Source organism: Rhinolophus sinicus, linkage group LG01 (assembly GCF_036562045.2).
Source record: "Rhinolophus sinicus isolate RSC01 linkage group LG01, ASM3656204v1, whole genome shotgun sequence".
NCBI lineage: Eukaryota > Metazoa > Chordata > Mammalia > Chiroptera > Rhinolophidae > Rhinolophus > Rhinolophus sinicus.
The window spans coordinates 175,712,197-175,730,073 of record NC_133751.1 but is presented as its reverse complement, the minus strand read 5'-3'; the positions used below and the strand labels follow the sequence as shown (position 1 = coordinate 175,730,073).

General features: G+C 37.3%; 1 protein-coding gene across 7 annotated transcripts in view; it reads left to right on the top strand.

Moving 5' to 3' along the window:
- HECW2 (HECT, C2 and WW domain containing E3 ubiquitin protein ligase 2) overlaps window positions 1-17,173 on the top strand; it is a 335,844-nt gene extending 318,671 nt beyond the window's left edge. For all 7 annotated transcript variants that reach the window (XM_019741310.2, XM_019741308.2, XM_074339576.1 and 4 more), the window contains 3 exons: window positions 124-209; window positions 1,256-1,368; window positions 15,403-17,173. In XM_019741310.2, the coding sequence (XP_019596869.2) occupies window positions 124-209; window positions 1,256-1,368; window positions 15,403-15,514 (311 nt within the window). In that variant the 3' untranslated portion in view covers window positions 15,515-17,173. The remainder of the gene's footprint in view (window positions 1-123; window positions 210-1,255; window positions 1,369-15,402) is intronic.
- The last annotated feature ends 704 nt before the right edge of the window (window positions 17,174-17,877 follow it).

The window sequence follows — 17,877 nt, the reverse complement described above, 5'->3', positions numbered from 1 at the left end:
TTATAAACAACCTTTAAAGAATCCAACGTGCTGATTTATGTCTGGGGGTCTTTTGTCAGTGTGTCATGGTGGCTTAAAATAGAACAGTCATAGTAATTTGAACTTTCTTGTTTGGTTTGATAGGATATCATGACAATCATATTGTAATTCGGTGGTTCTGGGCTGCTGTGGAAAGATTCAACAATGAACAACGACTAAGATTGTTACAGGTAAGATGGCACTAGTTAATCTTTTTAATGTATTAATATAATTGTTGGAATCACATATTTTTAATAATTACTAAGTATACTCAATAAATACATCCCATGTTTATCTGCAAATGCGAGATAACTGTTTCTAGACTCTTCAGCTTGCATGGGTCTTTTGCTCCATTACTGTGCAGAGCATCCCCAACCAAGTGTAAGCATTTCATTAGAGTTGTGAGGCAGTACCTACTCCAGTCCAAGAATCTGAGGAACAACTCAGTAGGGCAGTTTGACCCTTTCAGGAAGAGGTCCCGGGGTACTCTGCAGGCCAGCATCTGTAGCAACAGAAAAAGATGATCTTCAGTCAATCCCTTAAGGAGTGACCCAGTTCCATGATAAAGAGTCTTTTCTTTCCCTCCATCTAAGTTTCAACAAATTAGAGATAACAATGAAAGTTGAAGAACACTGGAAAAACTAACTCATTTTCTTGTGGTGTGTATAGTTTACACAGGGCAATTGCTGGTTGGTTGCAACTAAAGAAATATCAGACATGAGGAAGCCTTCTGGATGCTTGGACAAAGCCTTACAAGTAGACTGAGTCTTAGAGGCTTTGGATGAAAGATCTGGCCCTCAAATTTGCAGGCCCAGAAATTCTTTTTTTTCTTTTTTTTTTCTTTTTAAATTCACGATGAGTTTGATCAGGGACTGAATCTAAGTAGACTTAGGTTAATTGAAACACCCACCATAATAGGAAATATATCTGGTTTAAGCTTCTGAGCTGGTCCACTGTACAGGTTGCTTTATCTTCTAAAAGTCCTTCACACCCCCTTTCCTTTTATAATGCACTGTTCTTCCTTGGTATTCTCTGGGGTTCTTGGTCAGAATTTTCATGGTGCAGTTACTTCATGCCTTCCAAGCTTTTCCACCAGCAAGCAGCATGCTGCCCTTCCCCAGGAGCAGCATGAACAAAAAGGAGGGGGCAGATTAATCAAATGCATGTGAATGATGCCGTGCCTTTTTTGGCAGCTGGTTTCTTGGTCTTACCTTCTTCTGCTTTCTTGGCTTGATAGTTTGTTACAGGCACATCCAGCATTCCCTATGAAGGATTTGCTTCTCTCCGAGGGAGTAATGGCCCACGAAGATTTTGTGTGGAGAAATGGGGGAAAATCACCGCTCTTCCCAGGTAAAAATAGAAAACATTTCTTTATTGTCACTACAGTGTTGTTCTAGAGGAGACCTTTAACACACACACACACACACACACACACACACATCTACTTCTGTTAACAGTTTGAGAGTGGAAAAAGCTTTTAGAATGAATTTATCTCTGATTACCTTTCTAAATGAAAAAAAGTCGTAGTTAAAATACATACATACATATCTTAAAATACAAAACACAGCAAAACCAAAGCGTTTGTTAGCTGTAGTAAAGCAATGTTGATCATCATACTGTGGCTTGTTACAATTGTGACTCTAAAATTTAGATGTTTCCAGAAACTCTAGTTTTAAGTTTATATCAATAACTTTTTAGATTCCCTTCACTAAGGGATTACCATTGTGGTTTCTAAAGAATACTAACTCACATGAGTGTGCTGTATAACTCTGTAGCTTATATTGTCCATGCCTTAATTCTGTGTGAATGCTCTCTGCATTGTATTCTCATTCATAACAAGTTGAAAATTTCCTTAGAGTGGAGAAAATTGCTTAACAGCTGCTATTAATATATGTAAAAGTCTTACCTTCCTACCTTAAAGGACAAGTAGTATTTTTTAGTTAAAAAAAAAAGTGTTTGGGGTCAAATGGAGAAAACTGGAGCTGAAGCAAAAGAAGAGGGAGTAAATGAACAAAAGAGGAATGGATAAGAATTGGTTTTAGAACTCCTTTCTCCAGTCATCAGCAATAATGTCGAATATTTGAAGTAAAAAGGACCTCAAAGATTGCCTCTTGTTTTACTAATAATAAAACTGCAATCTGGAGAAGTTAAATGATCTTCCCAAGGGATATTAGGTACCCCAAGATGTCACCCTGTGTTTCAAGTACAAACAACTTTGAGAAACCTGTTAATGAGACTTTCTTCTTGCCAACTGCAAGACACCAGTTCTTGAGAATTATGTTGTAAGCATCAACTCATGAGAAAAGAGTGATGAAAATGCAGCTACAGAGAACAGTCAAGAGCGCAAGCTCAGGGCTGGGCCGAGCCTCCTCAGTCACCTTGAGTGCATCTCGGTCTATGAACAGCTAAGTATTACATGGCATGCCTGATGTTCCAAATTTGGGAGACTACAATTTCATTATTTGGAGAACTACTATATTTTATTTATGCCTGACTCATGTTCTTTTCCACCATAAACAAATATTTGTGTCTCAAAAGCAGATTGACACTGTGTGAGTAGGATCTGTCGCCGTTCTGAGAAATTCGAGGATTAGCGTCAAGGAGGCAGCAAAGGGCAGAATCATTGTGTCACTTTTTCTTCAAATCTGTTTCTGTAAAGATTTTTGTAAAGTAGATGGAATAAATTGTCACAATAGGAAGATAGATCAGTTGATTATGTTTAATCCCTGAAGTTTTCACCAAACCTGGTGAGCAGAGAAAGGCAATTTGGTAGAGATGTGAAACTTTAGCTTCAGAGAGACTGGGCTCTATCCCAGTTTTGTTCTTACCTACAGTGGGATCTTGGAGAAGTTTCTTAATCTTTCTGAGCCTCTGTTTCCTCATGTACCTTATAGGTTGGTAATTCTGAGAATTAAATGATATAATTCATCTAAAACATTTGCTGCTGACCCTGGCCCTGAGTCAGCATCCAGTTAATGGTTAATGGCTGCCGTGATGGTTTCTGTCACCATCATCTGTAATATATGTCAGGCAGTAGCATATTGGAAAGAGCACAGGCTTGGGAGTTAGAAGACCTGGGTTCTAGTCCTGCATCTGCCACCAGCTAACGCTGGGATCTAGAATATCACTTGATCTCTGGACCTCAATTTCTTTGTCTGTAAAAGGCCAGGGATGGGGTGGTATGTTAGGTTTGATTGAATTAACACCAATAGGTTATTGAAGAATCTTGGAGGTTGGACTGAATTCATTTTTTTACTTCCTCCTGAGAGCTCCAGGAAGTTCATATGCTGACTCATTAGAAATGGTACTGTTTTCAGTATTGTTGCATACATAAAGTTGGGCAACAGGCATTGTTTCTTCCTTTCTTTATTATGACTTAAGGTTGGTTCTAGATTCCTAGTTTTACCCAAATTATAAAATAAAATAAATCAAGATGTTGTGAGGCATATCAGGAAAGCAGACTATGTTCATACCTTGTCTGAAAAAGCCCTAACTTTTCAGGTCCTAACTTAACAGGAAGGAAGAGCTACTTGGCTATGAGCTGATTTCACGTTAATCAGCTCATACAACCTGGTTAAGAGTGCAGATCTGAGCCCCATGATACCCTAGCTGTAGGGTCCTAAGCACGAGCCTAGATCCATCGCTGAAGAGTAGGAATAACAATGCCACGCTCAAAGAGTCCTTGTGACGACAGAGAATGTGTATGATAGTCCTTAGGGATGGTAGGTTTTCTTTGTTCTTTTTAACCTTTTATCCCAAATCACCTATAAGCCACCATACTGCTGTAACTATTAAAATGGGCTCCGCCAAAAAAAGTACATTGGAGAAAAAAATAAAAAGAACTTCAATGCATGACCATATCATTTTATCTGAAGTTGTTTCTTCACTGATAACATTGTAATCACCGTTTACGAAATGTGAAGTGTTACTTAAGTGTTAAACAAGATCTGTAAGATTGGCTGTGGTCTAAGGAGATTGTCTTACGTGACTGAGTCCAGTGTATCTACCATCAGGACAGATACACTGAAGCCATTTTTCCTGCTATTTCCTGATAGATTTAAGTTGCAGAACTGAAGAGCTGGTTTGTCTCAAGCTGATCAACCCAAATGTATTTCTTGTACTTATTAGTGAGAAAATGTTTATTTAAAATGTGACATTGTACACACTAGAGACACAGTGGATGGATGTCCTTCTTACTTAAGAAATGTCTTCTCTAAGAAGTCTGCCACGGAGGCTGTACCATGGAAAGTCAGAAGTGGCTATCAAAGATAAGGACAAACAGTCCTGGCCAATGGGAGGGCATCCTAAGTCTTTCTAGACATGATGGTTGAGAGCCTTTGAACCTAAATGTGTGTCTCATTCTTTTCTCAGATTTCCTAGTCTCACTTGCGGTAGCAGTGAATGTAGCAGCACTTACCACGTGGGCCAAGCCATGTAGTAAAGTACATATGGTTGTTTCTGAAGCCAGTACAAGTAGAAGCCATGGTTCTTTTCTCTCTCTTGTGGTAATAAAGTAACTAGAGACCCAGATGATAAACGATGGAGGCAGACGGGTGTCTCCATGGAGGCTTATAGCCTGATCACATGACTGCACTTCCTCTACTTCGTGGTTGGTAGTTAGCTCTGTATTTTGCGTTCCTGAGATTTCCTATCCTCCGGTGTTCTGATGGACTTACGAGACGGTAAATTCACTTCATGGCAATTGCTCTTAAACATTCTAAACATTTCCATGCCTGCGAACATGCCAGCCTGGAAAATGCTGGGCAAATCCTTTCTCCCAGCATGATATAGAGTTTATATGTTCATCTGTGAGGTTCTTGCCAAGTAGGATAAGGGGCCAGAGGAGTTGGAGAGCTGCAATCACGATGTTTTTAACATTGGGTTGGTTTTGCCAAAAGGGAAAAACATTAATTTTTGAAAATAGCAGTGTCTGGAGATTATTTTGAATGAAATGTTGACCCAAATTAAGGAATAAGAAGCAAGAGTTAATTATGAAATGGGTGTCTCAGGGAGACAGTTTTCCCAGTGGAATAGAACTTAAAAGATACAATTATTTTTTAAAGATAAAAGACAGCTTTTGACAGCTTTTTTCATTTTTAAAACTCTGCTTTTTATTTTTATGAAAATAAAGCTTTTCACAAAAAATACCAAGAAATTGAAAATATATACATCTAAAGTCCAATACTCAGATAACTTCTAAACTTTTTGTAGTATTTTATCTCATTTCTACACGTGCACACACACACCCTTAAAAACAAATATACAGTCATACTGCATATACTGTTTGTCACCTCTTTTTGTTCACCAAGTATCACTAATCATGAATCTTTCCACGTCATTAAATATTGCTCTATAATCTCATCAATAATTCAGTTTTTCCTCCTCTAGTACAGAGAGCATTGTCTACTGTCAAAGTGAACTACCAGCTAGGGAATAGGAAAATACCTGAGGGAGTCCTGTAATGTAGTGTCACTCTTTTCAATTAAAAAACAAACAAACAAAAATGTTCCAGAACAGGAGATGGGCACTGGAAGGACCCCTTGGTGTTCCCTCTTTTCTGTATTTACCTTGAGGCATCCCTCCTTGGTCTCCCCAATTCCTCACCACCTGCTGGTCAGCTGAGATGCCTTGTGGTCTGAGAGGGCATTGGCTGAAGATTTTCATGTATAGTCTGCTCCCTAGTTTAATCTCTGATATAAGCCCTCTTCAACTCTATTCCCCTTTTCCCTCTCTATTCCCTCACTATTTAACAATAAATTTTTAAGTTTTTACTTTATTCTACCATTGAATTAGCATGTGCTAATAAAAATATACCAGTGATGACTACCATGTTTCCCAAAACATAAGACCTAACTGGAAAATAAGCCCTAGCATATTTTTCAGGATGACGTCCCCTGAACATAAGCCCTCATGCATCTTTTAGAGCAAACCCTAATAGACCCGGTCTTACTTCCAGAGGAAACACGGTAGTAATATTACCTTATTAAAAATCCTTAAATGTGCTATACCTTTTGGATTGGTCTTTACTTTGGGAAGCGGGTAACGTGATCATAAAAACATTGTGTCTGAAAAGGGACTCCTCGGTCATTAATGTAAAAATAGAGCTACTAAAATAATTTGTGATTATTTAATTGAATGAAAGACATTTTAATTACTGCAGGCAAAGAGAATAGGATAGTGTGAGTCAAAATGACTAATGGTCTTAGAAAGCTGTTTCACAGGTCTACTTTAAAGTGTGTACTTGTGAATGACAAACATTTTAGCTCTTAAGGAATGGTTATCCCTCTTTTCTTGATCACAAGAGCAAAAACTAGTTTGGGTTCATGTCTTTGCAGCATCCTAGCCCACTACACCAGCACCTCTCACCTGAACCACTGTAGCAGCCTGCGGGCTAAACTCTTGCTTCTCTTTGTACATCCTGTACTTCATTCTGCGCTCAGTAACCAGAGTGATCTAAAGTCTCAAGATCACTCCCTCCCGTGCTTACACTTGCTAGTGGCTTAGCATGAAATCCAGACTTCTTGCCAAAGACTACCAGGTAAATAGCCTGTCAGGCCTACCAATCCAACCTCAACACATATTCTCTCCCCTCACCTGCTACAGCCACCAGCCTCCTTCTTGCTATTCATCAAATATGACAAACTGAGTTCTGCCTCTAGACTCTGTCATTTGCTTCCTAGGTTCTTTCCTGTGAGTTCCTCACCTGCCTGGCTCTTTCTCATCCCCAACAAATCAGCTTAGGCATGATCTCCTCAGAGACGTCCTCCAGGCTCCTGCCTCCAGTGTACCTGTCACTCTGTCGTACATTATCTCCTTCATAGGACTTACCCCAATTCAGTCATCATGCTTAGTTATTGGTTTCCTTGCTGATGCTCTAGCTCCCCTTCTGAGATACAACACTGGTGAGGACAAAAACCTTGTGTGAATTGAATGTGGCTTTGCCCCCACTGCTGAGTCCTAGCACACAGTTGGAACTCAGTGAATATTGTTTCAGTGAATTCTTAAGCTAGAGGTATGACTGGACCACTCCAGACAAGGTATGCCAAAGTTACTTTTGAATTTCTATATCCTCATGTGAATTGGGATATATCCCAGCAATCACATTGCCAAGTTATTTTGAAGATTAAATGAGATAATACATGAAAAGTTCTTAAAATAATGTATAACACATCAGTCAGTAAATTTAGCCATTATTACTATTGTTCCTAATACCTAACCTTCAGAGCTGGCATGGTATTTTATAATCTTTAGGTGTGAAAAAAAATGTGCTCTATCCACCCAGGATATTTCTATTTTGTTTGGACTTCCAAGAGTTCTCTTTTGGGGACTGTTTCTTACTGGGTTTTTTTCTATTGGGTTTAAATACTTATATTTAAAAAGCATGTACTTTTCATCTTTGCCCAGGACCATCCACAGGTGAGGAAGTTACCTATTTATAGTGAATAGTTTCTTCTGCTAGTTATCCCTGGATGCAGGAATTCCCAGTGCGGGAACATTTTACACTGTATTTATAGATCCAGGTGCGTTATATCCAAGGTGACCTAATGAGACTTTAGAATAAGATATTAATTAGATAGTAAATCATATTCCTCTAACAAGCCTTTAGATACTCATCATGCATTTACTATGTGCAAAAACCATGTAGGAGATATAAATTGATGTCTGGACCTTAAAACACAGAGGGAAGTAATAGATGAAAAGATAACCGACATCACTGCCACCAAATGATGTATGATGAATGAGTAGTGGGGGTAATAAGAGCCACAGAATTCCTTACCATTGATTCACATTTATTGAACACCTGGTGAGGGCCAGGGGTTGTGCTGTGCCACTGTGGGTTGCACAAATATTTGTGAACTAGTCTTAGCAGGAATTCCTGTTCTCAATCTCATGGTCTAAGAATGTATTAGTGGGGATAGGAGAGAAATGAATTAAAAAAAAAATCGTAACAGAAGTTATACCTTTCTTTGTATTAATAAATATACTTAGGCTAACAAAACAAACACTGGCTTACTTTGACTGAATTTTATCACTCTGAGTCATTGGTAACTTTGGATTTCTCATGCTGATTACAAGCTCTGAATTCATCATCTACCCTCTACCCATTTCCTATACTTCCATCTTGATTAAAGGCACCTCTGCCATATCACTGTCCCTACCCAGTCTCCAGCTCCCTTTCATCCATGGAATAAATGAAAAAGGTCTTTGCATGAACACACCTCACTTCCTGATGTGGCCTTGCCTCCCCATCTGGCTTCAGATCCACCCTTAACTCCTGTCACTCGGACTTTTGTACTGCTCAGGTCTCTGGATGATGCAATGCTTCCTCACACTTCTGGGCAGTTTGCTGGGAGCATTCTTCTCCTTGTTGTTGATCCAGGAAAACCCTACACACCTACAAATCCTTCAAGGCTTGGCGTAAATAGTATCCTCTATAAAACCTTTCCTGACTCTACAGAGCAGACTTGTAACTCATTGTATTACGCATATAATTGTGTGCTGGATCACTAATAGCCTATATGAGTCTTTTGGGTTAATTAAACAGAGGTATCTAGTAGTCTTCTGGAGAAATGCAGCCCTGAGTCAGGTAGGGTTCCTAGTTTGGTGAGCAGAGCCAAAGGTTCTGTGCCTGCTCATGGCACCCAGATCCCCTAGTACAGAGCACAGACTGCATGACATTTAGGGGGCCCCATTTGTATATTTTGCAGCCTGAGTGTAAACTCCTTGTAGGCAGAAACCAGACTATTCATTCTCATCTACCAAGGGACAGCTCAATGCCTGATATGCAGTATGAGCTCAGTATTTGTTCACTGAATGAAGGAATAAATGAAATGTAATGCAAATTGAAAAATTGATTTTTGTTCTTCAGGGCATTTTGAGTAGGAATGACAAGCTTTCAGAATATAGAATCTTCAAGGGGAAAAATAATAAAAGAGGTTTTACAGGTGAAAGGGCTTGGGTGCTGCCTGAACACTCATGGGGCCCTGAATTTGGAGGCCCTGGAGATCCCAAAGGAAGACCCCCCTTTGCCTATTCCACAGCCCAACTGCAGGCCACTCTGCTCCTTCTGCCAGCATCCCCCAATAGCTAGAACTGCAGACACACCTGATTGCCTTAGGGGGAAGCCTGTGGGTAAAATAGGTAAAACTTGGACTTGACAGATAAATTGGGTCAGGACGACTCATATTTCCAAATAAATCTTGACATTATAAAGTGGTATGTTCCAAGATCCTTTAGGCATTTTCCAATTATTTGATGAAGAGGTGGGGAGCTTTTAGTTACTTGATGAAGAAGTGGAACTAGGAGTAAGGAAACTGAAATCAGAAGGATTAGACACCACTGCCAATTTGAAAGAAAAATAGAGTATTGACAAAGCACTTTCTAAATTATAATGCAAATGAAAAGGATTTATTAGATTCAAATACATTTTATTTCTAGGACTACATCTATCTACTAGATAAAACAAGGTCCATGTTTTTCTCTTTTTTTCTCTCTCTCAACTTAAAATGCTGATTGTAATTTCTTCTTTGTCTTGAGTCCTTATAAGCTACCAAAAATCACTTCTGGGAAAACGGGGAATAAATTAATAAAAAAGTACACACACAGAGAAATACATTAATCAGTTGATCTATGAAAATTTAAATGTAATTGTGATACTTCAGCTCACTGGATTTGGGTACTTCACTTGTCTGTCTATAGGAAAGAAGAGAGGGTAAGCACGTGACTTCCTGGTTAACATTTGAAGAATCCAGAAAGCACCAAGAGATCTATTAAGTCAGACCAGATGTCTAGAGGGCTTTTAAATCTTCTTTCTAACGATGCCAGCATGATTTCCCAAAGACGGGTTCAGACCTGCCCTCCTCGAGTGGTTCTGGCTGCATAGATCCAAATGAGGTAAACTCATTATAGCCTCAGTGTGGCTGGCTTTGAAAGATTTGAAAAATGTTCCTTTATGGAGACTGAATAACTGGATGTGCTTTTGCTGCCAATATCAACACGGTCCAAGGGCCCTCCTGTTATTTTCTGCTGGAGTTTTCTTAGGACATGGAATGGGGTGGGGGAGGGGGTGTGAAAAGCCTCAGAGGATTGTGTGTTGTTTTGCTTTTTTTTTTTTTTTTTTCTGTTCTTGGCTCATGCAGCAAGTTGATGGTAAATATTGGGCAATTTATTTAACCACACGATTCCTCAATTTCCTTATTAGCAATGCTGTCTTGTTTATAAGGAGTTTTGAAATTTTTGCAAGCACAGAAAATGCTGGTGTGGCTAGCCAATGTAGATATCTTATTTCTAATCCATTTCATGTCTCTCCAATAGTGGAGACCACCTGCATCAGACTGACTTGGAGGGATTGTGAAAATGCAGATTTTTAGGCCCACCCAAAACTTTCTAAATTAGAATCTCAGGCGTTGCAGCCGAAACTCCCCATTGTAAACTTGCTTCTTGGGTGACTCTGATGCACTCTAATGTATCTCTCTGAGTATCTTTGCTTTCTGGTGAGCCTGAGATAGAACTAAGCACCTAAAAATCCCCTGGCATCTCCCAGAACTTTCTGGACTGACCCAATTAAGACCAATTTTTCCCCAGAGTTACTGCGTATTGTGATTGAATCATTCATTTAAAAAAACATTTGAAGTTTTATTTTGCTAATCCCTGTCCTCGAAATGTATATAATCTAGAAGAATGTAGAGGACTAGCAGTTCACAGTCAGGGGTGGGATGAAATTACCATTCAGGCTTCCAAAAGTGAAAGAACAGAGCCGATGAGCGTTAGTCTCCCTGCTTACACTTTACTGTTGGACTTCCCCTAGGAACCCAAGGTTGAGGTCCTACCAGTATTCTTGATTTGGCCATTGACTCAGCTCTGACCTTGGGAACACCATTTAATCTTTCTGCACAGTTTCCCCCTTCACAATACATACTTTCTTCATCTTCATGAAGCATTTTTTCAGAGGAGTTGTTCAGTTTATTCAGAAGGAAAGTTCTGATATGGTAACCATATATTATGCAACCAGATGTAAATCAGGAAGCAGTGATAGCCTTGAATTATGTATCAGTAATGGTGATTAAGTCACGAACGAGGAGTATCAGAAAAGGTTGTCCAGTCCTTCCCTTTGTGTTGAGAACTGAATCTTTAGAGAAAAAAGTACCCAGGCTTATGGATGTACTAGACAAGATACTATAGTGTCTGCAAAGATGCTATAGAAACTGCAAAAAGATATGCAGAATTCTTATTTCTGTGCTGAGAACCCTGGGAGAATGAAAGGACAGCTGTTTATGCCCAGCTTTGCCCCACTACCTGCCCTTGATAGGGATGATTCTGTTGTATCACAGTTATCACATTTGCCATCTTTTCTTGGACTGTTTAACTACTTTGAGACCTGTAGTAATTTTCTATTGCTGCATAATAAATTTCCACAAACGTAGCAGTTTAAAGCGACACATAATTGTTATATCACTGTTTCTGTGGATCTGCAGTACAGGCATGGCTTAGCTGGGTCTTCATCTCAACGTCTCACAAGATGAAAATCAAGGTGTCAGCCGGACTACATTCCCATCTGGAGGTTCAACTTGGGAAGGACCCGCTTCCAAGTTCCCTTAGGTTATTGGCAGAATCCGTTCCTTGTAGCTACAGAATTCATAGCAGCTTACTTCTTCAAATCCAAGAATAGTGGGAGTCTCTGATCTCTACATGTTCTTTTAAAGGTCTCACCTAATTAAGTCAGGCCCACTCAGGATAATCACCCTTTTGATTGACTTAAAATTAACCGATTATGGACTTGAATAACATCTGCAACATATCTTCACCTTTGCCATATTCCATGGATTACAAGTGAGTTACAGGTCTTGCTCACACTCAAGAGATGGGGATTATACAAAGGCATCGGTCATGGTAGATCAGATCATCTTAGAACTCTGCCTACCACAAGACCACAGTGAATTAATATTCAGCATTCAGTTTAAGTATGTGCAAGAAGTTAATTGGGGACTTAAAACATTACAATTTATGAATTCTCATCCCCATGTATAGGATCATTGTGTTAATTCTTAATTAGTTAAAATTAACCTTAAGGGAAAGTATTTGGTTTTCAAGAGGGAAGAGACAGGCTTAACTAGAGTGTGATAGACATTCACCTACAGTTGTGTTCTGTCCTAAGAAAATAAAACATTAATCAGGAATTATTGCTTACCTAGAGAAAGGATTATCTTGAATTACTTTTATTTCCTAGCTCACCCAATATAACTCAGTTCATAAAAATGAATTCACACATATCTACTCAAGATTACAACTATGTAAATTAGTTCCTGTTTGAAGAAGAGTTCTTCAAGAAGTTGACCTATCATACTGTTTGATCTACCAGCACTACCAGAAAGAAAAAAAATAGATAATAGGCATAAAAAAGAGAGATCACCTTTTCAAAATGTTTCTTGTAGCAACACACTGAAGAAAGAAAGACAGTGTATCAGAAATGGATAACAACCAGATTAATATTGCTCTATAAATGAACTGCATAACTAAATAAAAAAGTGAACAGGCTAGAAGAGATTAGCAGGAGATAATATAAGAGTTAATCTCTTTACTTTGTAATATTCATATAAATCAATAAGTTCTAAAGCTTTAAATAATAAATGGATGTCACACTCCTTAGGATGGATATTATAAAATAAAACAAAAAATAAGTGAGGATGTAGAAAAATTGGAACCCTTGTGCACTGCTGGTGGAAATGTAAAATGGTACAGCTACTGTGGAAAACAGTATGGCAGCTCCTTAAAAAATTAAAAATAGAATTGTCATATGATCTAGCAATTCCACTTCTGGGTATACACACAAAAGAATTGAAAGCATGGACTCAAACAGATATTTGTACACTAGAGTCCATAATAGCATTTTTTACAATAGCCAAAAGATGGAAGCAACTCAAATGTCCGTCAATGGATGAATAACAAAATGTGGTATATACATACAATGGAATATCATTCAGCCTTAAACAGAAAGGAAATCCTGACCCATGATACACCATAGACCTGGAAAACATTGTGCTAAGTGAAATAAGAGAGTCAAAAGGAGAAATATTGTATGTATGATTCCATATACATGAGGTACATAGAATAGTCAAATTCATAGAGCCTGAAAATGGAATGGTGATCACAGGGGCAGGAGAGGACGGGAGTTCGTGCTCATTGGGTACAAAATTTCAGTTTGTAAAAATGAAAAGTTCTAGAGATGGTTGGTCGTGATGGTAGAACAATGCGAATGACTTAATGCTACAGAACTGTGTACTTAAAAATGGTTAATATAATACATTTTATGTGTAATGTATATTTAATCACAATAAAAAAATTAAAAGAAGATGAACATGTAGATCCTAAAACAGGAAAAGTTACAAGCCACCTGACTTGGGGAAAGATGCTGTCTTGTTGGTAACCTAAGGAAAAAAAATTAAAATTTTTATTTAAAAGAAGTACCATTTTTTAGTCTAATAGGATAATGAATGTTATGTGTCTAACGCATAACACCAAGTATGGAATATAATTATATTCAAAACATATTTTACTTCTCTGCTTCTTCCTCCCCTCTTTCTAGAACAGAGATAAAGTCTGCATTTAACATTTTTATTCCAGTGTTTCGCACAAGATAGACTTTAAACAAATCTTTGGACTGTCTTTTAGTATGCTAATTCAATTTTTTTAAAAGTAAAACCTTTTCCTTGAGGCCCAAGTTGAGGTTCCAGTGTAAAGAAGGTATAATAAAAATTAAATACAATTCTGAAATAGCTTATTATATCAAAAAAAAAAAAAAGTGTTTGACTGCAAAGATTAATTAGATAATTTCCCCTCAGTGTGTCCTAAAGTTTGTATTAACAAGAGTTGTAAACTCTGAACCAGAACGGTCTGTCCTAAAACTTTTATATATATATATATATATATATATATATATACATATATATATATATATATATATATATGTATATATATATATATATATATATATATAAAACAGAGCCCCTTCGCATTACTGTACTAATAAGCCATATGGCTACACATCTGCTTTATTATCTCTTTGTTATCTTGGAATTTCCATAAGTCATGATTATCTTTTATCAATTTAATGAAGGCAATTAGTGGAAATCTTTTTGATGGTAATGAAATGTAGTTAACAATACATGTCTTATTAATTGGTCAAACACTGTAAGCCAGGCATTGTATTAAGCATGTTTCTGTCACTTCATTTAATCTTCATATCCTTCTGAGACAAATGATACTATTCTGTTTTTGCTGTTGAGAAAATTGAGTCTCAGAATGTTTTAATAACTCACTCCAAATCATACAACTGGTCGGTAGAGCTAGAATTCAAACCCAAGTCTGACCAACTCCAAACCTCTGATTGTATCACCACACTACACTACGTCTAGTAATATAATTACATTTATTTCATAAATGTTAAAGTGATTTATAAGAACAAAAATTTAAGTGTGACTTTGTGAAAAAAAATAGCTCATTAATAATCATAGCTCCTAAAATTCCATATTAATTCAGGAGTATATTTTTAAGTCAAAGTTGTTTAGCTCCCACAAATAAACTGTTGTACATTCAGAATAAAATGCTTCCTATTCCTTGTCAAAAGTGCAGATTTGCTTCCTGATAAGATGTGCTATTTGAAGACTATCTATTTTTTTATTGTGATTCAGGTGCAAATAACAGGAAAGCATATTTTTTTCCTATCTTGGCATGCAGGGAGGTATTTCTGAAAAAGAATACTTAATGTAGTGATTTACATGGCCATTATTTTGCATTGTGATTTACGAGAAAACAGATTCTAGCACAGGATTCAAAGAAGTAACAATGGTGCACTGACTTCAACAGGAAAATCCAGCCATGGAATTTCCCAAGACACTATGCCGTGAGGCCAATCTCCGGAGACACTTAGTGCTCTTCCCTGCCCAACAAAATGAAAAAATACAAAACCGTAGATTTTCTGAGAGACATCCAGGCAAATGCCAACTCTGAAAATGAATTACTTTGCAAGAACTTATATTCATATCTTTAAAAAAAAAAGTAACATCAAGAGAAACAGAAATACAAATTTGTGTTTGTAGCTCTTAGACAACTAAACAAATAATATGCACATAATATGGATTTTAAATGATTGTGAAAATATGAAGGAAACATTTTTTTAAATATCCTGTTTCCCTGAGAGAAATTCAATTCTGAATTTTTAAGTCAAAATGTTTTCAAAGTTTTTTCCAAAAGGAGTGTGAAAATCGACAACAAACCGAATTGAATATAAAAGAGAAGCAATGCTCACACCCACAAACACACGTACACACAAAACAATCTCATTTCACTCTACGCAGTCTAAACTATGTGTGCTTCTTCTGTTTGCAGAGCTCACACTTGTTTTAACCGCCTGGATCTCCCCCCGTACCCATCCTTCTCCATGCTTTATGAAAAACTCTTGACAGCAGTTGAAGAGACGAGTACCTTTGGACTTGAGTGACTTGGAGGCACAGTTCCTGGCTCCCTATGGACAGACAATTTCCGAAGCTGGCCTCTAGAAGAATAGCTGAACATTGGAAGTTTCAAGAGTACGCTTTCATTCGAGTAAAATTGAGTGCTGTTATCTTCCAGGAACGCATGCTCTATCACTATTAGGGAATGGATAGTGCTGATGAGTCCTCTTTGAAGGATTTGGGTGAGCTTGATGCCCAGGGAATAACCCAACAGTCTTTCAATCAACAGTTCTTGACTGCCAAACTTTTTTCCATTTGTTATGTTCCAAGACAAAGATGAACCTGTACGAGATAAGCTCCATGGTAACTTTCAGGGACTTAGGAGAATCTTGAAACTTACCGTTGAACATGGTTCAAGCCAAACTGGCAGCACTTGACCCAATCTCCAAATTAGTGCAAGTTAAATACCATAATAAAAACAAATATATTTCCTGAAAGTATTCATTGAAGCCCTAAGCTATAACAGAATATTCATTTTCTTGCTTATGCGTGCCTGCATGGTGTGCACCATAGCTTTCAGCTTTCATGGAACACGAGTGAAAATGAAACCAAGTCAATATGAGGTAACTAAAGATTTGCAATAAGGTGGTCGATGACAATGTATATGCAAAGTGGTATGTATGTGTGTAATTATGGCTGAAGACAAACTATTATACATTGAAATACTAATGACCGATTTTATGCTTTATAATGCATGAAAACAATTTAAATAACTAGCAATTAATCACAGAATATCAGGAAAAAATACACAGTGAGTTCTGTTTATTTTTTTATAGGTTCATTATATTTATGTTCTTTAAGATGTATATAAGACTTACCTACCTACCCTACTGTATGTGTCACCTGTTCCATTTTCATGTTCCATGCTTACTTGGGCATCATGCTAGTATGTATCTTTTTAAGCACTCTCAAGGGAACAAAAGGGCCTTTTATTTTTATAAAGGTACAAAAAAAAAGTCCCCCAAAATATTTTGCACTGAATGTACCAAAGTTGAAGGGACATTACAATATGACTAACAGCAATTCCATCACTTGACAAGTATAATAGAAAATAGCTTCTAAATCCAACTTCCTTCACAGTGCCATGTCTACCACTATAAGGACTGTGCATCTAAGTAATAATTTTTTAAGACTCACTATATGTGATAGTATGATATGCATTTATTTAAAATGCATTAGACTCTGTTCCATCCATCAAATACTTTACAGGATGGCATTTAATAAAGATATTTCGTATTTCCCCCACTGCTTTTTATTTGTACGGCATCATTAAACACTAAGCTCAGTTAGGGAGCCATCAGCAACACCCAAGGGATCAGCTCTCTCTTTAGTGATAAGAATTCCATTTTCCCTCATCAGTGAAGACGTCACAAATGGAAACTCTCAGTACTATATTTTTAAGCCTGCATTTTCACTGATGCATACTTTTCTTATCGATATTAAGAAACAATTTTTCTATGGTGTCTCAGAAACTGCATGACATCACTAATGTTATTTCTGCTTAGTTTTATCCGAGAGTGTCCTTCATATTTTATTGTTTTTGGGGTTTTCCATATCATTGTTTATTTTCTGACTTATGGCCATAACTAATCAGACTTTCAATACAGTGAAGTTAAATTGTGAATAATAAAAGCATTGGATTAACATTTGGTTTGCCAGCCTGTGTTTTACAGGCATCGCCTGGACACTTCTTTGAGATGTAAGTAGCATGGGATTCCAGTTGTGAGAGGTTGGCCATCTTACACTTTACAGAGGTTATATGCATAGTTTTGGGACATTGTTTTGTAAGAACTGATTGCTCCCCTGTTGATCAAGCTAGGTTTACTGTCAAGCGTCTCAAGAAGAAGACCACGCATGTTGCATTCCTGCACTAAAGGCAGCTACTGCAGTTTGGGGAAATGTTCTGGGAAACAAGTTACATTAATCTGGAAGTGAGAAAGGAAGATTTACCCACGTACTCTAATTGGACCAGAACAAAAGGGAAGGGAAAAAAATTAACTGGAAATGTTAGTTTGTACTTACTGATCATGAATATAAGTATACATTTAATTTTGCAAACTATTTTTACTTGTTTATAGTTTTTTCACTATCAGGAAAAATAACATACTTTTTTAAAAAATCAACATTTTTGATGGTATATAAGATGTTTCAGAGCTGACATGTTCTAAGCAACTGATATAAAAGGTTGCATATCTTTCAAAAATACATTCATAGACCCTGTTAGGTCTCATTTTGGTTTGTGACACTTTGTTACCATATTCCACATTATTAGGTAAAAGAAATTTTGATTAAAATGTATCTCTTTAATTATTCCTAACAAGGCATACAACTTCTTCTCAAATAACAGTAT